General features: G+C 36.1%; 1 protein-coding gene across 1 annotated transcript; it reads left to right on the top strand.

Annotated features, from left to right (window-relative positions):
* The first annotated feature begins 13,708 nt into the window (after nucleotides 1-13,708).
* On the top strand, nucleotides 13,709-22,850 carry LOC132308849 (uncharacterized zinc finger CCHC domain-containing protein At4g19190). Its single transcript, XM_059807103.1, has 7 exons — nucleotides 13,709-14,036; nucleotides 14,163-14,225; nucleotides 14,501-14,655; nucleotides 14,748-14,873; nucleotides 15,659-15,860; nucleotides 21,953-22,067; nucleotides 22,153-22,850. The coding sequence occupies exons 1-7, from the start codon at nucleotides 13,818-13,820 to the stop codon at nucleotides 22,533-22,535; spliced, it is 1,263 nt and encodes a 420-aa protein (XP_059663086.1). The 5' UTR covers nucleotides 13,709-13,817; the 3' UTR covers nucleotides 22,536-22,850.
* Nucleotides 22,851-23,609: the final 759 nt, after the last annotated feature.

Below are 23,609 nucleotides of genomic sequence, written 5' to 3'. Positions count from 1 at the left end.
TGCAAAAAGTGACATATTCCAATTCAAAACATCATAATCCATTGCCAAAAATTCTTAGCAAAATGATAGGTAATGAAAGTATGATCCATAGTGTCCAGATCATGTAAACAAATAGCACATCTGGCAACCAATGTATTCCTTCACTTCTGCAAATTCAACATTGTAGGTAGCTTATTTTGCATAACCAGCATTGCTAGTAGAGACCACCGAGGCCTGGCCTTGCCCCAAACCATTTTATGCCATTGCACTTCAACTTCAGAACTTCTACAACATTCATATGCTCTCTTAAAGATCCCATAAAAATTTATCTGGTTTAGTAGAAACTGGAACTGTGTGCAAAAAATTTCGAAAAGGAGTGAAAATTTCATCCTGTAACACAGCAATATTCCATCTTCCAGTCTGAATAAGACATTGTAACAACGCTTCTCTGTGAAATAGTAACCTTTTAGCAAGTCTACGACCAAATTTTTGTGCAACTGTTAAGCCCTCACACCAAGGGTCTTGAAACAACCTGATCACTTAACCACTCCCAATCTGAAAAGTGAGATTCTACAACATTACCTCTCTTGCATCCACAATAGCCTTCCAAATAACAGAGTTAGAGATTTTAGGAATTACATTCCAAAATGTAGAGTTAGAACAGTACTTTTGCTTACACCAAGACACCCTTATGGATGGTCTGTCATTCTCATCATCTTGAATACACAATTCCCTTTGTGTTTGCATACCAAAGTCGGAAACCTTAGGATTGAAGGAGGTGTCAAGTAGTATGTTTTTAATTTCTGCAGTTCTCATGGAGGTAGGCAAACCTCTTGCTATACCAAGTGCTTTTTGGTATCTTGTTTTCCAGTCTAAAACTTTAAAATGATTTATGCATTCCAAAGAACCTTTCCATACCTTTAGCACAAAAGACCTCCTTAGACGAACAAGATTTATGTGATGGATTGTTGCAATCGTACTCACTTATGTATGGAATTACTTCTTTCCTTGGTTGCAAAATTTAAGTTAATTTCTTCACAGCTATGAAAACTGAATTGGGAAAACAGAACCAAATCCTCTTCCACCCATTTTCTCTGAAGAGTTTTTTATCGCACCCTTAGTTAATTGTATTTATACAACATTAATGAATCCCAGAAAATGGCAAAACTTATTAGGTTATATTCCATTTTGTTACTGTGGTATTATTAGGTTGAAGCTGTGACACTTATATCAAACATTACAAAATGGCAAAACAGAAGATTTCATTGTTTCCTCTTTCAATATAAGAAAGACAAAACTCCAAATACACTATCCAGATAGTACTATTCTAGATGGGGGAGTGAGCCTACAACAATGAATTCATGAACAAAAATTAATAAGCTATTACGTACTACTACTCCATTTTCTTAATGCCAAGGTGTGAGGTAGGTAACCTTGTTATGAAGATAGAGTGTGTTCTTGTGGTAGGTTAGCTAGATTGCACCCTCAGTTCCAATACCTGTGAGTGCATAGAAGCTTTCAGTACTAGAGTCGAAGAAGCTCACAACACTGCCTTTAGCAAAAAACAGCTTGTCGTTTGTGTGTACCCCAAGAAACTTGGGCAAAACTCCCATACCCAAGCTGAGGTTATACATGTTTCTCCATACCCTATTGGGCCTATTGAGTTCCATATGCCAGACTTCTACCTTTGAAAATTAACTCTTGAACAAAACCAACGTGTGTTCAAAAACACCCAAGTTAATTATATGTGGAACCAAATTCATCTTTAATGTAGCAGGCAATGGAATTATATGAAAATATTCTTCATTTAGATCCAAAGAGACAATAAAAACTTCCCTCGGAATGCCCTTGCAAAACCAATAGAGAACCCCATATAGATACAATGCCTCATAGTCACATTTAAATGGAACTATTGTTAGAAATGAGGCATACAAAACAGAAACTTTGGATGGAATTTGGAATAGGTTCCGCTAAGAATTTTTTACGCATCTATAGACGAACATGTTCCTCTTTGCAAGGAGATAAACGTGGTATATTTACCATACAAGCCATAAAAGCATCCAACATAGTAGAATGGAACCTCTCCGGAAGCTATCTCTGCGACCTTGTCGACACACTGCTGATCGGTGAGTTGTGTTTGTAAAACCTTGCGAATGATGGAAGGTGTAACCACCATGTAAGCCATAAAAGCATCCGATAACTCATCCACACTCTTCAAAGCATTCCACTCAGTAGTGAATAGAGCAGAAAGACTACCAACAGGTCGGCAACTGAGTGCATCCGCCACTACATTCGCTTTCCCTAGATGGTACTATATAGAAAAATGATAGTCTTTTACAAACTCCAACCATCTGCGCTGTCTCATATTCAGCTCCCGCTGAGTGAACAAGTACTGCAGACTCTTGTGATCACTGAATAATCTGAAGGACTCACCCAACAGATAATGCCTCCAAAAACGCAAGGTAAAGACCACTGCTGCCAACTCCAAATCATGTGTTGGATAATTAAGCTCATGAGGCTTAAGTTTCCGAGATCCATAAGAAATCGGTCGTTCCTCCTGCATCATTACACATCCAAGACCCTGCAACGAAGCATCCGTGTAAACAAGATACTCTATCCCGCTCTGCGGAGTAGCCAGAACCGGTGCAGAAGTCAGCTTCCTTTTCAGCTCATCAAAAGCTCGCTGACAGTGTTCATCCCACACGAACTGTACACCCTTCTTGGTCAGATGAGTGAGTGGTCCTGCTATCTTGGAGAACCCCTGGATGAATCTCCTGTAATATCTTGCCAGACCGAGAAAACTCCGAATCTCAGTAGGTGATGTAGGCTGTCCCCACTCAACCACTGCTGAAACCTTGGCCGGATCCACTGCTATCCCCTTTTCTGACACCACGTGACCCAGAAATTTCACCTCCCGCTGCCAAAATTCACACTTCTCGAACTTGGCATATAACTGGTGCTCACGAAGCGTCTGTAAGACTATGTGAAGATGTCTAGCATGATTGTCCTCCGACCGAGAATAGATCAAGATGTCATCAATAAAGACAATAACAAACTGATCCAAATAAGCCCGGAAGATTCTATTCATTAAGTCTATGAATACTGCAGGTGCATTAGTCGTCCCAAACGGCATAACACGAAACTCATAAGAACCATATCTCGTGAGAAATGCTGTCTTAGGAACATCCTGCTCCCTAACCCTCAGCTGATGATACCCAGAACGCAGATCAATCTTGGAGAAGTATGTGGCTCCCCTTAACTGATCAAACAAGTCATCAATTCTGGGCAAAGGATACTTGTTACGAATCGTAACCTTGTTCAACTCCTTGTAATCTATACACAGACGAAGCGAACTGTAATACCCCTAATTTTTAAAAGGATAGTCTCGACATTTTTTTTTTTTTTTTTAATATTTATTGTATTGCATTTTTCTTTATTTTATTGTCTTAATCGCATTTTTATTTGTTTTATTGTTTTTCATTTGTTTAAATTGGTTGTATGTGCATTATTTGGTTTAATTAATTGCTTAATGGTTTATTTGTTTAATCAGTCATGTTACTTAATATGTTTTGGTAACTGTTTATATAATTTTATTTATTTATTTAATTGTTTAATCAATTTTATTTAATAGAAATTTAAATTTAAGGGAATTTAGCTTTCTATTCTTTACGTGAATTTAGGGTTGCAATTTACATAGGTGGCCGACGTAGGTATTTATCTTAGGTCGGTTTATGGGCCGAGATGGGCTCTGGCTTTAAGGTTACATGGATTAGGGTTTAATCACTAAGCCTATAAGTATGTGTGTCACGGTGGTTTAGGGTTTGAAAATAATTAAATGTAATTTCTGTAAAAACAACAGAGACCGTGGGATACAGAGGGAGAATAGAGAGAGATAGGAAAGGAAGGATAGGTGGAAGCAAGGTAGAAGGAATGTGGGTTTGTGGAACAGCAGTGAGGAATTGAACGGGCAATACAGAACTGGGAATTTAGAGTTTCAAGTCTGAAACTCAAAGGCAAGTTCTTATCTTCCTCCTTCCCTTTGATTTGTGTTCTGTGCACCTGGACAGTCTCTAGGAGATAAATTAGCCTTAAACTGAACCATGCATGTTTTATATATTTTTTACTTGATCGATTTATCTGTGAGTTTTTATTTACCAAACAATTATAACATGTATGTTTTCCTTGTCTCTGTTTTGGCATGAAACGTTCCACGGTTTTACTTTTGGTTTTGAACCTTACTGCGATGAACCAAGATCTGACTGGATATTAGATGTAATTTAAGTCCTTTAAATTCAAATTTAGAGGAAGAACAAATGAGTTGGAAGGGAACTGTTGTCGTAAATCCGTTTCAGTTTGATTTTAAAGTTTATGCAGTTCAGTAGCCTTTTTAATTCAAATGTAATCCTGGTAATTGATTCTAGTTACTGTAATTAAATTAATAGGAAGCTACTGGGTGTTAATTAAACTTCTAAAATTAGTTTTAGAGACCAATAGTGGGTTAGGACTGGATCAGAGATGGAGAAGATGAGCTGAAACGGAGCAGAGACAGAACAGGAGGCTCTCAAGAGGGAGAGAGCCGGCTCTCCTTCAACAAGAGCCGGCTCCAAGGGAATGTGGAGCCGGCTCCAAGTAAGAAAGAGCCTGCTCTTTCTTTTTAGAGCAGGCTCCAACCTTTTGTGAATTTTGGAATTTGTTTTTACGACACTTTTTAATACTTTTGTCACTGTTTGGGCATTCTGTGTCATTAATCAGTTTTAAAATTTTAATTGGGTGTTTAAATAATAATTTTAACATGTAACTAAGGTCTTGAATTACATAAATTTACCCCTTAGTTTTAAATATAATTAACAGTACGCTATTTGACAACTTTGCGTACAGTTAACGGCTGAAAGGGGATTTGTTGATTAATTTTAATCTGACGGTTTAGGGTGCTATAAAATGATTTTAAATTTATTTTAGATGCACGAGGAAGTCTTTTAAAGTAATATATTGGACTTGTGGCATAGTGGAGGCTCTGTGCTAAAGGATACAATAAAATATAAGTATATGACTTAGTACTCTGTTACCGGATGGAAGGAACTAGATTGCTTAGTTTAATTTAGCGATTTATTGGACTATAATATTATTATAGAACTAATTTTAAATACATGATAGGGTCACTGTTTTATTAAATTTGACTATGCATATGTTGGATGTTAATTGTTAGAATAATTTATTCTTCGATGCAATTACTTGGAGTACTACTGGATTTTATTTGCTGGATTGTTAAGATTCCTTCTACAATTATTGGATGGTGGTTTTTGGTCTGTAAATTATTGAACTGTTATATATGTTGTAATTTACATGGATATGGAGGATTGTATGTACCGGTATGGGATGGTGACATACTAGGGACGGTTTTGCTCAAAACGCATAAACCTAACCTAATGGATTAATGGAATGGATTGAAAGATATCGAATCCTAATTGTGACTAAGTCAGATCAGTTGTAACCAAGTTGGATGACTTCCTGGATTAACGGATGGTAGTTAAATCATATCAACTGAATAAGTTGAGTGACTTAGTTGGTTATTGTATGTCAGTTTAATAAATAGTTGAATTGCATACCCTGGATTTGGACGGACTTTATATATATGTTTATGGTACCACGAGTTGAGCTTGAGTCTCAGACTCGTTGGTTAGGGTGCGTATATGCAGTGGATGCGTAACTGGTTATAATAGGTTGAGGTGTACCCTGTTAGGTCTAGGTACTCATGCCCACCTTTGGGTGCGTATTCGCATGTTGCCTTCTATTCAGGTTGAGACCCCTATTATAGACTAGTGTATGTCCCTTAGTGTGGATATATTCATACGTATGGACTAGATAGATATTGTGAGGTGTCTACAGTGTATCTGCGTATCGGGTCACTGTATGGATTGCAGTTAGATTAGAACTTGCTCGTGGGTCTGACCTACTCCTTCATTATTCTTTTCAGGTACAGGACGGTTCCAGCCTTAGAGCTTTATCGTGCTTGTCGAGGACAGTCTCACCTTCATCTGATTTCGTAGGACTTTTCTCGATATTTCTAGCATTATCTATTTTTCAGTTTTCAGTTTCAGTTGAACTTTTGGTTAGGGGTCCATCAGTGGATTCCCAAGTTGTAATCTTGAAGTTTTGAAGGATTGGAGTTTCAATTTTTAGTTATACATGGAGGATTTTATAATTAATGCTTCTTTCAGTTTTATTCCATCTTTATTGTTTCATTTTCTTCATCTGTGTTCTCTTTAAAATACTGTAATTGTTTGATATTCCCTCGGGTTTGGGCCTGGGCTTGATCAACCCGTGTCTCGGATCCGAGGGGTATCACACGAACCATCCTTCTTCTTCACAAACAAAACCAGTGCTCCCCAGGGTGAAGTACTCCTACAGATAAAGCCCTGGCTGAGTAACTGCTGAATCTGATCCCTCAGCTCCCTCATCTCCACTGGTGCCATCCTGTATGGTGCCCTACCAATAGGCGTAGTGCCTGGAGCTAAATCAATAACCAAATTGATCTCGCGACTAGGTGGCAACCCCGGAATCTCTAAAAAAACACATCCGGAAAGTCCTGTATAATTGGTATGCGATCCAATGACACAGTAACTTGCTCCTCCGTTTGCTCCTCCACATGGAACAAGTAAGTGCTAGTGCCTCCATTAAAACGTGGCATCACGATGACATACATATCCTAACCAGGCATGGTGAATACAATAGACCTACCCTAACAGTTAACTTGGGCATGGTAATAAAATCACCAATCTATCCATGTATCACATCATAAGTGTGCATGTCCAGGACCAAAAAACTGGCTAGAAATCTAAGTCTGCCAATATCTAGTGTCACAGGCCTATTATTACCATGTAAAATGGCTATATTGCCAAAAATGTAGAAATTGAGGTTTATTACATACATGTGTCACCATCCTAAATCCCTGTTCTGAATACTCTGTAATGCAAAACACTTAAAGTAACCAAAATACTCCGTAGAGCAGAACACAATAAGAAGACAAAAATACTCCGCAATCTTCCCTTTTAGATTTTTATTCTATCTTGGGAATTCCTCCTTCTAAACCAACCCTACTATATAAATTTACAAGTTCTTTTATAAACTCATTGGTAATCGTTCCGTTTGACCACCACAAACCTATAAGCAAAGCTTTGTGTGTTTACTCAGATACAAATCACTTCTACTGTGACTTTCCTTCCTGATCGCAATGTACACATTCCAGTATAGTTTAATAAAACCATTTATGTACACATCACACGCATGCCATCACAAAAACAAATAACCAAAAACCGTGAGTTCACTTTATTAAGAACTTTTCCAAACCAAAACTGTCAAACCAAAAACCGTAAGGTATTTTAACATAATCCTAATGTACGTGATTATATCCGTACTACACTTTTACCAATACCTCCTCTTTTACTAGTAATTAAAAGTACTCTTAAAAGAGTAGTTATCCTTGAACTCCGTTGCCCTCCATTTTGGATGCAACGGTATCTCCTCCAACCTGATCTTCTTCGGGGTCTTCTTCTCTGCTTGGCTCAGCTTTGAGCACCACCGAAGTTATGTTAGGTCCACAGTATAGTGGCCAGTCCCGCATGCAAGAAACTATCCTTGACTTATACTCCGATGCAACGCCTATTGGCATCATCTCCCTGGTCTCCAATTTCGCCTTCTTGGTCGGCCTTCGTAGGGGAATTACCGGAGTAACTTTCCTCAGCCTTGGGCCCTTCTTTGTTTTCATCGCGGTCCTCATCCTTCTCCTAGTGCCAAACATTCTGCAATTACAGAATAAACTTGACATCAGTAACCTCTAAACGAACCGTAAAGGAATACGACGAATCCTAAACTTAAGCTCTAATCAAGAGGAAACGCTATGCGGAAGACTTAATACGAAACATCCTAGAGACACTTGAACCTGGAGTACTCTGATACCAACTGTGATACCCCTCGATTCTAGAGCCACGGGTGATCAAGTCCGAGCACAGATCCGAAGGATATCAAACAATTAATATTTAATCGAACACAGATGACAAAATGAATTTAATAAATAAAGTTTAAGCTGGAAGAAACTAAAAGTAAAATCCTTTATGATTAAATACTTAGAATCTGATAATCCAAAACTCCATCAGTTTAACAATTCGGGAATTAATCTCTAGTGGACCCCTAATAAAAATCCCAAACTAAATGAAAGTAAAAACTGAAAATAAAATCCAAATCTAATATTTTGAAAGAAGTCCTACGTCGTCGGTAGAATGGAAGATCGTCTCTGCTCAGCACGACCGAGCTCTAGACTGGAAATGTCCGATACCTGAAAAATGATGAGTGGGTCAGGCCCACATGCAAGTTCTATACTACTACTACCCAAGCAGAGACCCGATACGCATGTACATCACAACCAATCCAACAATAGCTAATAGTTCATAGATAAATATATATATATATATAATCACACTTCAGGACTCTCACTGGACTACAAGCCTGTCTCAACCTGACTAGTAGGCACCATGCGAAAACGCACCCAAAGGTGGGCATGACTACCTAGCCCTAGCAGGGTACACATCCAACCATCATAGCCAGCTATGTATCCCAATGCATATACGCTCCCTAACCAACGACTCTGAGTCTCAGGCTCATATCGTGGCATCATAAAAATATATTTAAATTCCATTCCAAACCAAAGTGTCACTCAATTATTTATGATTTGACACAGAAGACAGGTAGGACTTAACTTCTGTAGTTAATCCATCCCTTAATCTAGAGTAGGTAGGACTTAGCATTTTTTTGAGCTAATTCCCCTAGTATGACACCGTCCCATACCGGTGCATACAAACCATCCATCCAGTATTGATAATATATATATGATAGCATAACATATCAATATCAACATATCTAATCATAAGCATAACAAGAATGTTTAATTAGCATGCTTGTTCCATACATCTAGTAACTGATTCTCTGACAAATTTTTAAATGCAGAGAAGAAATATAACCATCCTGTAAATCACAATAAGCATAATAATAATAACAATAGTATATACATGCTTACTTGTAATTATTCCACAACATCCCACAAGTTGACATAAATAAATTCTTGGTAACATCAACTGGTTTCATATTAAGTATTAACTGAATTTATATTAGTTAATAGGCTTAATCCCCATACCACTGATATATGATTTACATATCAAACTCCTAATTCAGTTGCTCATTTAAAATTAATCAACTTGAATCATCTACAAAATTTCAACCATGTAAACTTCCTTAAAAGTGTCTTACTGTCACTTATGAATATATATGATCATTCTGTAATCTAATAAACTTAACTTAAATTATAGAAAGATGATTTAACAATATTACCATTCCCAAATAAATTGCAACTCATAGGGTTATGCACTTAAAATCCTCTGCTTCCAAGAATAGTCCACAAGTTCACCTGAAACTATAACGGTTTAAATCTACCGATTTCTTTGTAATTTATTATGTATCATCACACCTTTAGAATTTCTAATAGGACTTAGATGCTACTGAAACATCCCTTCATAGCTCCTAATAACATTTGAAAACACCAAATTCTGAAACCCGTAGTCAAAACCATCACTGAAAAGGCGAAGAACTGAAACCTGTTGAAGGAGCCGGCTCCACTACCAAGTAGAGCCGGCTCTACTACAAAGTAGAGCCTACTCCACTTTTTAATTGAGCCTGCTCTACTTGAAATAGAGCAGGCTCCTTCCCCTGTGCGTCGTTTTTCCAATCCCGGCGGTGTCCGGCTGTGTTGATCCTCCAAACCAAATTTCTTGCTGATTAAAATTAAGTCCTTGGGTGTTCAAAAGTTAATTAACTTCCTTGATTAATAATCACATTCAGTGGGAACAAGAATTAAACAGAATAATTTAAAAACGCTTAACATGTACCTAAAAGAAAACATACTGTTCAACTTCTTCTCCAACTCCGGCAACTTTGTTCCTCCAACCCACGTTTCCTATGGATTAAAACTAAGTCCCAAAGGGTTCTAAAGTTGTTTAAGTTCATTACTTGTTAATCAAATTCAATTAAAACAAGAACAAACACAAACAGTTTCATCACGAACGGAAAATACATACAAGAACCCATACTGTTTGAAACAAATAATTACAACCAAATTAATTTAGCTTTATTTCTTCCTGGAACTGAATTAGAGATGCAAAGAACACAGGCCAAAGAGATAGAGTTAGTAATAAAACTTGCCTGTGAGATTCGGTTCAAAAATCTCAACGTCTTTCTTCTAAGTTTTCCAGCGAACTACCTTCTCCTAACTCCCCTGATACTTCTGCCTCCAATACGTGTGGTTAGGGTTCTAAACCCTTGGCAGTCTTATACGGATATATATATAGGCCAACTAAACCTAGGTGCAATTAAACCCTAATCCTATTACTAGACAGAAAAAAAATAAGTCGGCTAAATACGTGGCTTCCCTAAACTGATAAAACCCTAATTTAATAAATAAAACATTTAACTTAATTCAAATAAATACTAACTAACATAAACAACCAATTTAAAATAAAACAATTTAAAATAAAACAAATAATCAATTTAAGCAATTAAAACAAAACAAAAATTTAACTAAATAACAATTTAAATAAATAAATAAACACAATAACTACAAATAATCCAACTAAATAAACTAAAAACACAATTAAACATTTAAATAAATTCCAGAACTATCCTTTTAAAATTAGGGGTATTACAGCAAGGCCATGACAATAACCATATATATGGGAGAACTTGTTCTTTCTGACTATGGGGACTATGGGGCATCCTACGACTTTTGAATGCAAATTCAATTCGGCATTAACATCCCGCAAGAGAGAGAACTTTTCCCTTTTACTCTCTTTTTGAAATGAATGGACGAGCATAAACCCAACATCATTAGTGAAGCGAATTTCGCGATTGGGGTAGAGGGACTCAAATGACTCTCCATTGATCCAAGTCCGCCGTAGCTTACAAACTCCCATGCATTTAAGGCCAAATTAAACGAATTTTACAATTAAGCCCGAGCCCGGGCTCGGGCCTGGGTAGGGCGTGTGTATGGTAAATGGTTTGGACCCACACTTGCCTAAGTTTTCCCCCTTTTAAAAACTTGGGTCCCTTTGGGCCCAAACCTAAATCACAAACTTGGCTTATTTTAACTCCAATTGGTTTCATAATATTTTCAATGTGGGACAAGCACTTCCCACATTTTGTATACCCATTTAAGCTTATCATAATGTGAGAAGTGCTTGTCCCACATTGAAATTATGATGAAACCAATTGGAGTTTAAATAAACCAAGTTTGGGGTTTAGGTTTTGGCCCAAGGGCACCTAAGTTTTTAAGAGAGGGAGGTCCTAGACAAGCTTGGGTTCAAACTATTTACCATACACGCGCCCCTCCCGAGCCCAAGCTTAATTGTAAAATTCGTTTAATTTTTTATTAAACGGAATTTTGAATTGGGCCTGTATTTGGATTTAATTTAATTTTTGGTCTAGACTTATTTAAATTGGTTTTCATTAAAGGGTGTGACTAGTCCAAATCAGTGCATCAAAGGGTTGCACCTATTTTGAACCAGTGCCTATAAATACTCCCTTTAGGATCATTTGCAATAATGTATATATAATAATTATATATATATTCACACTATATTTTTTTACATAATATTTAAATAGTAATACTCTAGTGTATGATACAATGATATTGGACAACAACTACTACATCACACATCTGGTTAATCCACGTATCTTTTTTAATGGAGTATATATGCACTTGTGGACCAATTTGCCTAAATAAGGAGGGCACAAACATGAGAGTGACGACCCTATAGTCGTTGGTAGTGGTTTGAAATCCAAGGGAAAAATTCTTGTCATAAAAGACATATGATGGGTTGTTGACGAGAGTTGTGAAGCTGAATGAAGTATTGGGTTGTAGGATTCCATAGATACAAAGTATCTTTCAGGGTATTGTTGTCTTGATCAATTAGAAGAGCAAGGCCATAACAATAACCATAGATATGAAATAACTTGTTCTCTCTGACTATGGGGCATCCTACGACTCTTGAATGCAGATTCAATTCGGCATTAGCATCCCGAAAGAGAGAGAACTCCTCCTTTCCACCTTCTATTTGAAATGAACGGACAAGCATAAACCCAACATCATTGGTGAAGCAAATTTCGCTGTTGGCGTAGAAGGACGCAAAAGACTCTCCACTAATCCAATTCCGCCATAACTTACAAACTCCCATGCATTCCAATACCGAGTGTAGTGAAAGATAAGTAAAGACATGCATCATCAAGTCATTGGACAGATGGTCGTTGATGTCACGAAAGAAATCAGACATCCTGCAATCTGAGGATGAAAAACGATTGAGGATGGAGATAGAAGGAATGAGGATGGAGAGAGAAGGATATTGAGACAAAAAACAATTAAACTAGGTACACAAAGTAAGTAGAAGTTATAGATAGCAAGCTTAGCAGCTATATATATAATACAATGATTATTGAATATATATATATATATATAGGTGGTTACAATATATAATGTATTCTTGAATATACGTTAGCAACCTGCAAGAAATACAATCATCTATTACATAATGTAAGTAATTTTAAATCAATATATGTTATTATTTCAAATTCAAATAAAGAAAGATGGTTTCTTGATGTATATATGTTGCCAGGGGTGGAGCTGGGGCAAACGAGCGCTCGAAAATAATTTATTTCCATGCTTTAACTCTACTGTTGCTAGGGTGGAGCTGGGGTAGAAAGGGTCATAGCCCTCCAAACTTTTTGGAAATTTTGTTTACTACCTCCTACATGTTAATTAATTTGTAAATTTTGCTTCTAAATCTATTAAAATTTTTAATTGGCCCCCTAATTTTTGAAACACATATATTGAGCACCCAAGTTTTTTTAAAAATTCTATTAATAGCCCCTAAATATTAATTAATTTGTAGATTTTGTCCCTAAAATTTATTAAAAATTTCAATTGGCCCCCAATCTTTTTCAAAATGCATATATTGACCCAAAATAAAGAGTTTGAAAAAAAATTGAGTTCGTGTCTCCTTGAAATTTAATTTTTTTTCAATTTGCACTTTTTAAACAATACTTTTAAAAGACCAACGACTAGTGGTTTAGCGGTATCAACCCTTCCAAAAGGGATGTTAAGGGTTCAAGTCTACCAACTAGGGAAAAAAAAAAATACTTTTAAAAGTTCAAATATTATGAAACAAAAATTTAAGCTCATTATTATTATAGTCATTTTTTTTTGGGTAAATAATTATTATAGTCATTATTGCAACACATTATTTTATTTATATATACACGTACAATATTTATAATATTAATTAAAGGGAGAAAAAAAAAGGAATAAAATAATTAATGTTCCCTCATGTTTGGTAAAAATGCATGAAGCATTTTTTGTCTAACATTTTTTAAAATGGTATTTGATTACAAGAAAAATATCTAAAAATTATATAACAATTTTTATTGGCAGGAATATTTACAAGAAAAAATATGTAGTTGTCATTGGATTATGTAACCAAAAAAAATGACTATAATAATAATAATAATGAGCTTATATTTACAATTAAAAACATGTAGTTGTCATTGGATTCTGTAAGGAAAAAAATAAAAAATAAAAAATAAAAAATAAAATAAATTGGAGTTGGGCCGTGTAGCCCTGCACGAAAGGGCAGGCCAGACAGACCGGTCCAATTGGGACTGCTTTGATCCGATTTCGCAACAACCATTCCCTTCCTCAATCAGCAAAGAGGGAAGGTAGAGAGAAAATCAGAGAATCGAGGACGATGGAGGAAGAAGAAGGAGGTGGAATAAGGCTGAGCAAGAGGTTCTCGGACAAAGACGGAGAGGTTGATTACAAGACCAAAGCCGGCACAGCTTGGTCCCACTCTTACCTCAACCAGAAGCCTTGGCACCCTCTCTCTTACCCTAACCAGCGACGCAAATGGATCGCCGAACAAACCCACGCCCAGCGCGATCGTCGTGCCCAAGAAGTCGCACGCGAGGTTCTACTTTTTGCTTTCTCGTTGGATGATTTGATTTTCTCTCCCTAATCCACTAACACAAATTCTCTCTCTCTAACTAATCATCTTTTTTTTTTTTTTTTTTCATTTCATTCTGGCTTCCTGCAGTATGCTCAGGAGCAAGAATTCTTCCGCCAGTCCGCTCTCGTCTCCAAGAAAGAGAAGGAAAAGGTAATTTCACATCCAGACATATATACTTACATACATATATATATGTTTGCATTTAAACATGTATGTATGTAGAGTCACTTACTTGCCTAGATAAGTTGATATGGACTAATTTCTTACTCTATACCTCGATGTTTTGAGACAAAGGGTGTTGTTGGCCTCACTTATACAAAAAACCAACACACACAACACGCTAGAAATGCACATGTAAATGTGAAATTTGTGTGTATATAATTTGTACTGAGTGTTTGAGCTATTGATGTGTGACTACTGGATAGATGGAGATAATGAAAGCTGTTAGCTTTATGTATGTCCGTCCACCTGGTTACAATGCTGAGAGTGCCAAAGCTGCAGAGGTTGCCGAGGAGAGGAAAAAGCATGAGGAGGACAGCCCTTCACAACACCCACCCACGGGTGGGGCTTCCAATGCAATGTACTAATGTTTACATGTGTTGGAACTGAAGCTTCTTGATTGTTGTTCCCACTTTCCACAAGTGACTAATGCAGTTTGTGTTTATCTTGAAGGTCGAAAGAACCTATGCCCATTAGAGAGCCTTCAGGTGAAGAAAGAAAGAAGCCGAGGCCAAAAGATGTTTTTGGTCGAGCGCTACCAACAGAAGAACAATTCGAAGTTCTTAAAAATGCTCCAAGGCATGTGTAGATATTGCTCATATTCATTTAATGTAAGATATTATTCATGTTGTCAAATTGGCTTTAAACATATGACTGAGCCTTGCGAGGTGGTCACAGTTCTTGGTTGACGTGATAGCCTTTGTTAGTACATCACGCCATATACCTGTTCATCAGTAATTGTTGCGCAATAAAGGCATTAGAAGAGATACATTGATAATCTAGAAGACACAATTAGACATCAGGCTATTTAAAATAACAGCATACGGATAGCTTAGATCAATTTGTCTCTTTTTCCTTTTTTTACAATACCATTTTAAAATTTATGATTTATATCTTTATCATCTGTTAGTTTTTGGAATCAGGATTGCAACTTATTTTGAGTTATTGTTATTTATTGGCTAGGGCTGTGAAGTTTTTAGAAACTAGCTTACACAGTGTCTTTTTTACCCTCACATTTAAAAAAAAAAAAAAAAAAACTTCTGGTAAAAAAAGAAAATTAGGATGTTCTCTTCTTCTTTTCTTTTCTTTTTTCATGAATACGCTAAAAATCTAAATTCCTGGATATATATATGTATGTATGAACATACATTTTAAATTTCTTGGCAAACAAATAGAGCCTCATGAAACAATCATTATGACATGTCAGGTATTAACTGAAATCTCTATCTGGTGTTTCTTCCTAGATATGGTAACTTGTAATTATATTGCCATTACAATTATTCCTATAGCTGTTTTTATAATACTTTTTATGTGGTAGTAAATGCTTATAAGCGTCTAGTTCTGGTAATGATGTTATTTTTCAGGCTAGAGACTGGTGTTCCAGCAAGGTCTAAACCATTTGCAGTTGAAGTGCGCAATGTAAAATGTGTAAGATGCGGAAATTTTGGCCATCAAAGTGGTGATCGTGAATGCCCATTGAAGGACGCTATAATGCCTAGTGAAGAGAGTCGATTGAAAAGAGACGACCCCTTAACCGCTATCCTTGCTCAAACAGGTTCTAGTGAGGTATTGTTATTTCTGTTGATAGCTTACTATTGAAGGAGTAAAATAGCTCAATCTCTAGTTTACAGGCTTTTTTTCTTTTGTTTGTGTTGGGGGGAGGGGGGGGGGGGGGGGGGGGGGGGGGGTGTTGGTGGGGTAAAAAAATCTTGTCTCAAACTTCTGATTTACTCCTTTTATTTTGTAGAATTTAATTTATTATTGATGTTCAAATTGGCCCTCCAGATGGTTATTTGACTCTCATTAAGCTATCATTATTGTGTTAAAAGAATATTATGGCCATTCTTTCAAACAGTGAAATGGGCGAAAAGTGTAAACTATAACATTTGAATTTATAGAAATGTTCATTATCAGCAATAGTTCCTTACTGTCTATGATAATAATACGTGGCATAAGAATTGTGTCTTAAATGTTTAATAATGTAAAAAACTGAACTTGATATTCCCATTAAGAATACAAAGTTTGCAAAAAAAGCATTAACTGGTAATGGTGCTTCAACAAGAGGTGCTGAACTCGAGCCCAGGTAACATAGAATGGCTGGAAGTGCTAGACAATATGCTCAGTTAAACTGGGTAATTCCCACCAAGTATGTTCTCTTCGATTTGAGAAATCATTTACATGCTTGATGTCACAGAGCTCAAATTTCACACCAAAATTTTGCCGCTATGAAGCCAGCTCTCAACTTCCTCTGACTTAAACACCCTTGGTGCCTGACTGCCTGGAACACACACCAAGTCAAACTACCACTAAACGAACGTTAAGTAGGAACAAAAGGAAGCACGCACAACAATTACAAGAACCTTAGCTTTGTGAGTGGTTTTGTGAGTTGCCTACAAATAAGCTTGCTAGGGGTTGCAGCCATATAGAGAGTGCATTGTGAGCTTGCTGCAAACCTTGGCTGGATTTTCCTCGTAATATTTGTGCCACAGGACTTATCAAAAAATAAATAAAAATATTTGTGCCATAGGAAGGTTGGAAGCCAAAGGCTTCTATAAACATGCGCTTGTCCTTTGTGCAACCTTTTTGTGTGGGAGAATTGGCTGAGACTTGGTGGGACCAAGTGCCGTCACAGGGCGAAAAATTTGGGAACATTTTGACCCCATGGCACTTGACCACTTGAGTTTTTATCATTACACCAATCAATGGCCCCTTTATTGGGCAAAGGTTTTTTTTTGGTCCTATCATTTAATAAAGGAACTTAAATAACAACCAAAGTGAGGAAGAGTAATTTTGTTTTGATCCAATTATATTAAAGAAGCTTAGCGTCAGATTGTTGTCTTTTCCAAAATTAGTTGAAGCATGCTAATGTTGGATGGCATAACCAAAACAAGATAAAAAAGCTCTATATACTTGTGTCATAGGTCTCCACAAGAAGAAGCATGCTAACGGGGTTCTTACTATTATGTGCTCCTTCCTTCTCATTTTTTCTGCTCGTTATGATTACGTTCATGACTTTTTTTAATCTTAATATTAAACCAACCTGCCTGGTTACATTGTTTAATATAAAGTTCGAATCGAACTGAATAATAATAATAATAATAAATAAAGGCCAGCCCAGTGCACAAGGCGGCGGGGTCCAAGAGGGTTAGATGTACGTAGCCTTACCTCCACATGAAGAGGCTTTGAATCCTAATAATAACCCAAAGTTAAGAGAACTCGTGTTTAGATGTGAATTTACGGTACTAGTTGTTAAGTACTTTTATTTAATGCTATTTCTAAGTGTAGATGAACTCAATAAATCTGGGCGGGGCCACTGAGTCCTTTGTGCAAGTAATTGAAGCAAGTTTAGCTTGTTTACATGCTTAATGCCAAGTTGTAGATGTGGTGTATATATATTTATTTTATATACAAAATTGTAATTCTCTTGTTTGGACAAAAAGTTTTCTCATTTTTGACATGCCTGAACTTATAATAATAAAACAAATGATTTTTTTTTTTTTTTTTTAAGCCCAAATTGGATTACCAGCAAATATTTGAAGTTTGGTTGAACTTAGATGTGAATATATTGTACTAATTGTTAAGTACTTTTTAGTCAATGCTATTTCTAAGTGTAGATGAACTTAATAAATTGGGGTGGGGCCACTGAGTCTTTTGTGCAAGTAATTGAAGCAAGTTTAGCTTGTTTACATGCTTAATGTCAAATTGTGTGGATAGCTGTGGTATTTTTTATTTTTATTTTATTTTTCTTTTCCTTTTTATTTTATTTTACATATTCATATGTTCAAGTATGTTTAGTTTATATAGAAAATTGTAATTCTGTTGTTTGGACAAAAAGTTCTCTCATTTTTTGACATGCCTGAACTTATAATAGTAAAACAATTGATCTTTTTCACACAGTTATTTATTTATTTTGTTTTTGTGATGCATTTGCTTTAGCCCGCCCCCAGAAAAGGTCCTAGGTCCACCCTTGTTAATCAATAGTACTGTTATTGGGTTTCCAAGACATTGAGACTTGTCATATTACCAATCCATTTTTCTGGCCATATTACCCTATCCATTTTTTTTTTTATTTTTTATTATTTTTTTTTCTCTTTTCGGGGTGGCATAATCTATACGCGGGATAGTAAAACCCAAATTGGAGTACATTAGCAAATATTTGAAGTTTGATTGAACATAGATTTGAATTTATGGTACTAATTGTTAAGTACTTTTTAGTCAATGCTATTTCAAAGTGTAGATGAACATAATAAATTCGGGTGGGGGCCCTGAGTCCTTTGTGCAAGTAATTGAAGCAAGTTTAGTTTGTTTACATGCTTAATGTCAAATTGTGCGGATAGCCGTGGTAATTTTTTTTTTTCATTTTCATTTTTTTATTTTTTATATTCATATGTCCAAGTATGTTTAGTTTATATAGAAAATTGTAATTCTCTTGTTTGGACAAAAAGTTTTCTCATTTTTTGACATGCCTGAACTTATAATAATAAAACAATTGATCTCTTTCACACTTCCTTTTTTTTTTTTTTTTTGTTGATACATTTGCTTTAGCCCTCCTCCAGAAAAGGTCCTAGGTCCACCCTTGTTAGTCAATAGTACTATTATTGGGGGTATAATTTCCAATACATTGTGACATCTCATATTACCAATCCTTTTTTTATTTTTTATTTTTTGTGGGGGGTGGGGGGGAACTTAGATGGCGGGGGCACTGAGTCCTTTGTGCAAGTAATTGAAGCAAGTTTAGCTTGTTTACATGCTGAATGTCAAATTGAGCGGATCGCTGTGGTAATTTATTTTTATTTTTATATCTTCATATGTTCAAGTGTGTTTAGTTTATATGTAAAATTGTAATTAAGGATTGTACCTTTTCTTTTGCTCTAGATCAAACAGAGCAATTGAAGTCTCATTTGTATTAGGGATGGCTAACAAAAATAAAATAAAAGACAATACAATTAGGGAATCATTGGGATTCTCAAAATTTGAAGATACTTATTTCGGACCGAGCTGGATCTGGTGTATCATAAGGGATTTGGTTTGGACAAAAAAGTTTTCTCATTTTTTGACATGCCTGAACTTATAATAGTAAAAAAATTGATATTTTTCACACCTTTTTTTTTTTTTTTTTTTTTGTGATACATTTGCTTTAGCCCTCCCTTAGAAAAGGTCCTAGGCCCACCCTTGTTAATCAGTAGTACTATTATTGGGGGCATAATTTCCTATACATTGAGACATCTCATATCACCGATCCTTCCTCTGTCTCGTTTTTTTTTTTTTTGGGTGGGGGTTGGGTGGGTTTGAATAATCTATATATGGGATTGTAAAACCTAAATTGGAGTACACTAGCAAATTTTTGAAGTATGGTTGAACTTAGATCTGGGCTGGTGCAAGAATTGAATTGAGATCAAATTGATTCTGGAAAGTTTGACCTAGGAAACTGTAGGAGAAGTTGGTGGTTTTGATGCTTTTTATTTCTTTAATCTGAAATGTTAAATAAACAATTTGAAGTATTTGGTGAAAGTTAGCCAGATAATGAGAATCATGTTCTTGTGGGCATGTATTTGGAAGAAAGACTAGGTTCCTAATTTTGGTGTAGTCAAAGTTTTAAAAATAATATAAGTTGCCCATGAATTGAAGGATTGATGATAATGTTTTCGAGTCAAGTTGATTACTTGCTATATTGTTTGTTAATTGTAGCTGAAATCTACTAATGTTTATAGAATTGCATGAATTCAATAAAGTTCTTGCTTTGTAATATCCCCTCAAGGATTTCAGGGCGGTGCAAGTAATTTAAAGGCTCTCTAATATAGTAATTATACTGTGAGCGAACCCCTTTGTCTAAGGTTCGACTCCTCTTGGGTGCAAACAATTCCTTGGAGGGGGGTGTGTGAGTATCTACTAGGGAAAAAAAAAAAAAATTATAATGTGAGAAGATAGGGAATTATTATTTTTTTAATTCATTTTACATATATATGTTGTTTTGATTCTCTGTTTTAATATTAATGATCAATTCTTGTTTAGTCACTGGGGAAAATATGAAACTTAGTTACCTTGAGCTAGATATACAGATTTCATAGGACAGTTGCCCAATCCTTTAGAGAAAGCAATTTTTTAGTGATTGACCCAGTTTATTGATTTTTTTTTTTCCTAGTTGGTTCTCACACACATTTGTCTCTTTTAAGACTTGAACCCTTGATCTCTAAGAGGCTAATACCGCTAGGCCACTGGCCCGTTGGTCAGTTTATTGATTTAATGAACAATATTATTGAATTTCCAAATCTATGCTGCACGTCCACTTCTAAAGTGGACCATCTTCATGTCAGATACAATGTAGACACAATACAACTTGTTTTTTTTCTGAAAGAGGAAATTGGGGCAAAGTGTGGAGGGAAAAAATCCCCCCTTCTAGTAAGAATCGTCCACGTCATCATACTTCAAAGTTATCTTAGATGCAGCAAGGGCCCAATCGGTGTCAAACCCAAATTGGGAGAACCCAGCCCGGAACAAGCCCAAACAAAGTCTTGCTTCCATATAGACTGCTGACCCAGGCCATCCGGCCCACTTACTAAGCCCAAACGTCAACAGCCCGTGGCGCCAAGGGTGAATTCCAAGCCCATTTACCGAATCATCTGGATCAGCGGACATGCCTTGGATGTCCCCATAACTTAATAATAATAGTAATTCCTATCCAATTTTATTGGAGTCAACATGCTGAGTTGAAATCTGGGCAGATAGTGGGTTAGATGAGGGTTTGGCTTAGAGGAGGAGGAGGAGCATGGTATGTTCAACTTTGTTGATCTGTCTTCACTTCATTCCTATCCAATTTCTTAAGAATTTTCCGCATTAATTCCTATATCATATAATATTTTATGGCATGCATTCATGTCTTTGCAAGATAGTGAACATTAAATTTGCTTAACCCAAAATTGGTGATCTATAGACTGCTTTAATTTTAGACAAATCTATTTCTCTATCAAACTTGTTTAAACTGTTCTGTGAATTTGTTTTTCCTCTTCTGATGAACCCTTTGTCTCTACTCTTTCTGTCACTCCATCAGATTCAGCTTTCCACATCATCGCCCTTTTCATATCAGTACTTTAAATCCTCATATAATCTTAAACATTTTGTTTTTGATATTTCACATCCATCTCATTGATGAATTTAGATTATAATTTGTTGCTAAATGATGAAGGATTTATATATTTAAGTTACACTCTCTCTAACAGCTTAAGCTTTTGAAGTAGATGGTAGTTAACATGGCATCAGAGCCAAAGGTCTCGAGTTCAAACCTCACCGTCACCCTGAATAAAAAAATTGAAAAACACATGTTGGACCAAAAGAAGGCCACACGTGAGGGGGCGTGTTGAAGGATTTATATATTTAAGCTACACTCTCTCTAACAACTTAAGTTTTTGAAGTAGATGGTAGTTAACAGTCACTATTTGGTACGATGATGTTAATTTTGCATCTGTCGTTTATTATGCAGGCTCATGCCCGTTATCGGTCATTTTAATTTATTATGTGCCGGTCATAAATTAACACTGGAAATTTGCTAATGCATTCTTACATTCTTTAATTCAAATGGCATGGCCCTGCATACTACTTGTTTTGACTACAATATCTAGCGTCTCATTTGATGTACTTTGCCTCTTCTTCTTCTTTTTCAGCCCCTAAAGTGGGAGTTGAAACAAAAACCAGGAATGAGTCCTCCTCGTGGAGGATTCAAACCTGATGATCCCAACCAGCAAATAGTCGCTGAGGACATATTTGATGAGTATGGAGGTAAAAAGGCATCTTCATTTCTGGAAATTCTTGTTTCTCAAGTAACCTGGATAGATTTTCATTGTCATTCCTATCCAATTTGTAGGATTCCTTGGTGGGGAGAACATCCCAGAGTTGCTGACCAGCTTCACAAGTAAACCCAAGAAGAAAAAGTCCAGCAGTAAGAGTAAGCACAAAAGGCGGTCGTCACCAACTAGTACTAAATCAAAATATCATACAGATGATTGGTCGTCTTCTCCTGATGATGATGAGAAGAGGTCAAAGAAGAAGACGCACAAGAGAAAGAAGGGAAAACATTCTGAATCAAGTTCTTCAGATGACGATAGGCATCATAAAAGGAGCAGACACAGGCGTTCTTATTCATATAATAATTCGGACTCTGACAGCCAAAATCGAAGTAGACACCGTCGTCACCGTCGCCATCGCCGTCGCCGTCGCCAGAATCACTCTGAGTCTCCATCAGAATGAGATAAACTATCTTACCCTTTTTTCTTTTTCTTTTTGTATTTTTATTTTTATTTTTTAAGATTGCTCAAAATGAACAATTTTCCTTGTGTATGTCAACTATCAAAGTGAGCCATGGGTATGAAAATGCTAGAGAAACTTTGTTGAAAGCCTTGGCCTCGTGGGGTATTACTTATGTGTTAGGGGAGGCTCAGCATCACTGTTTAAGGATGAGGAATTTATTTCCTCCTTTGTACCTTGTCAAAGTTTGTAAACATACCAGTGTTCAAGATCACAGCTAGCTTCTTTGTAATTAATCCAGACCCCCAACTCACCACCTGCTTTGGCTCTATCTACAAGGTCTTACATATGTGATTTGTTTCTCTATAAGTAACAAATATATATATATATATATATATACTTTATTGTTAACCCTTGGACAATTTGACTCAGTAAACCACCAATCTAAGCTTCGAAAACCAAGCTCATCACCATCTCTGATCTTTATACTATTTTTGTCCCAATTTTTTCAGGAAACTTTCTATCTGAGTTTGTCATTCTTTTACAATCTTCTGACCAAAATTTTTGGTCATTTTAAGATATATCACCATCTTTTACAATCTTCTGGCCAAAAATTTTGAGGAAACTTTCTATCTGAGTTTGTCATTCTTTTACAATCTTCTGGTCAAAATTTTTGGTCATTTAAAAATATTTCTAACAATCTTGTCATTGACTACAATTTTTATACAAGACTGACTTTATCAAAGGGGTGGTGGTGGAGGGTACTTGTGCATTTTTGGCTTGGTAAGGTAACTGGGTTTGTGAAAATGCTTGTAGCATTTGGTTGGTTGAGTTAACTCGGGTTGAGTTTGTAAATAGAACTTGTAATTTAAGGCTCCGATTGTTTGGACGTAAAATATTTTTTAGAAAATATTTTTTTATTTTATAGTGTTTGGTTGTTGTAAAATATTTACGAAGAAAAAAAATATTAAAATTTAATAAAAATAACTTATTCATCAATTTTTGACAAATTATTTTACATGTTATGCCCGATGGACTCGACCTTATCGGGCACTCAACCTTGACGTTTGCCAAATA

The sequence above is a fragment of the Cornus florida genome, unplaced genomic scaffold (genome assembly GCF_030987335.1).
Source record: "Cornus florida cultivar Cherokee Brave unplaced genomic scaffold, ASM3098733v1 CherokeeBrave_3.0.0_Hap2_Chr05, whole genome shotgun sequence".
NCBI classification, from domain to species: domain Eukaryota; kingdom Viridiplantae; phylum Streptophyta; class Magnoliopsida; order Cornales; family Cornaceae; genus Cornus; species Cornus florida.
The sequence above is the reverse complement of the archived record's forward strand: the minus strand, read 5'-3'. Positions and strand labels throughout refer to the sequence as shown.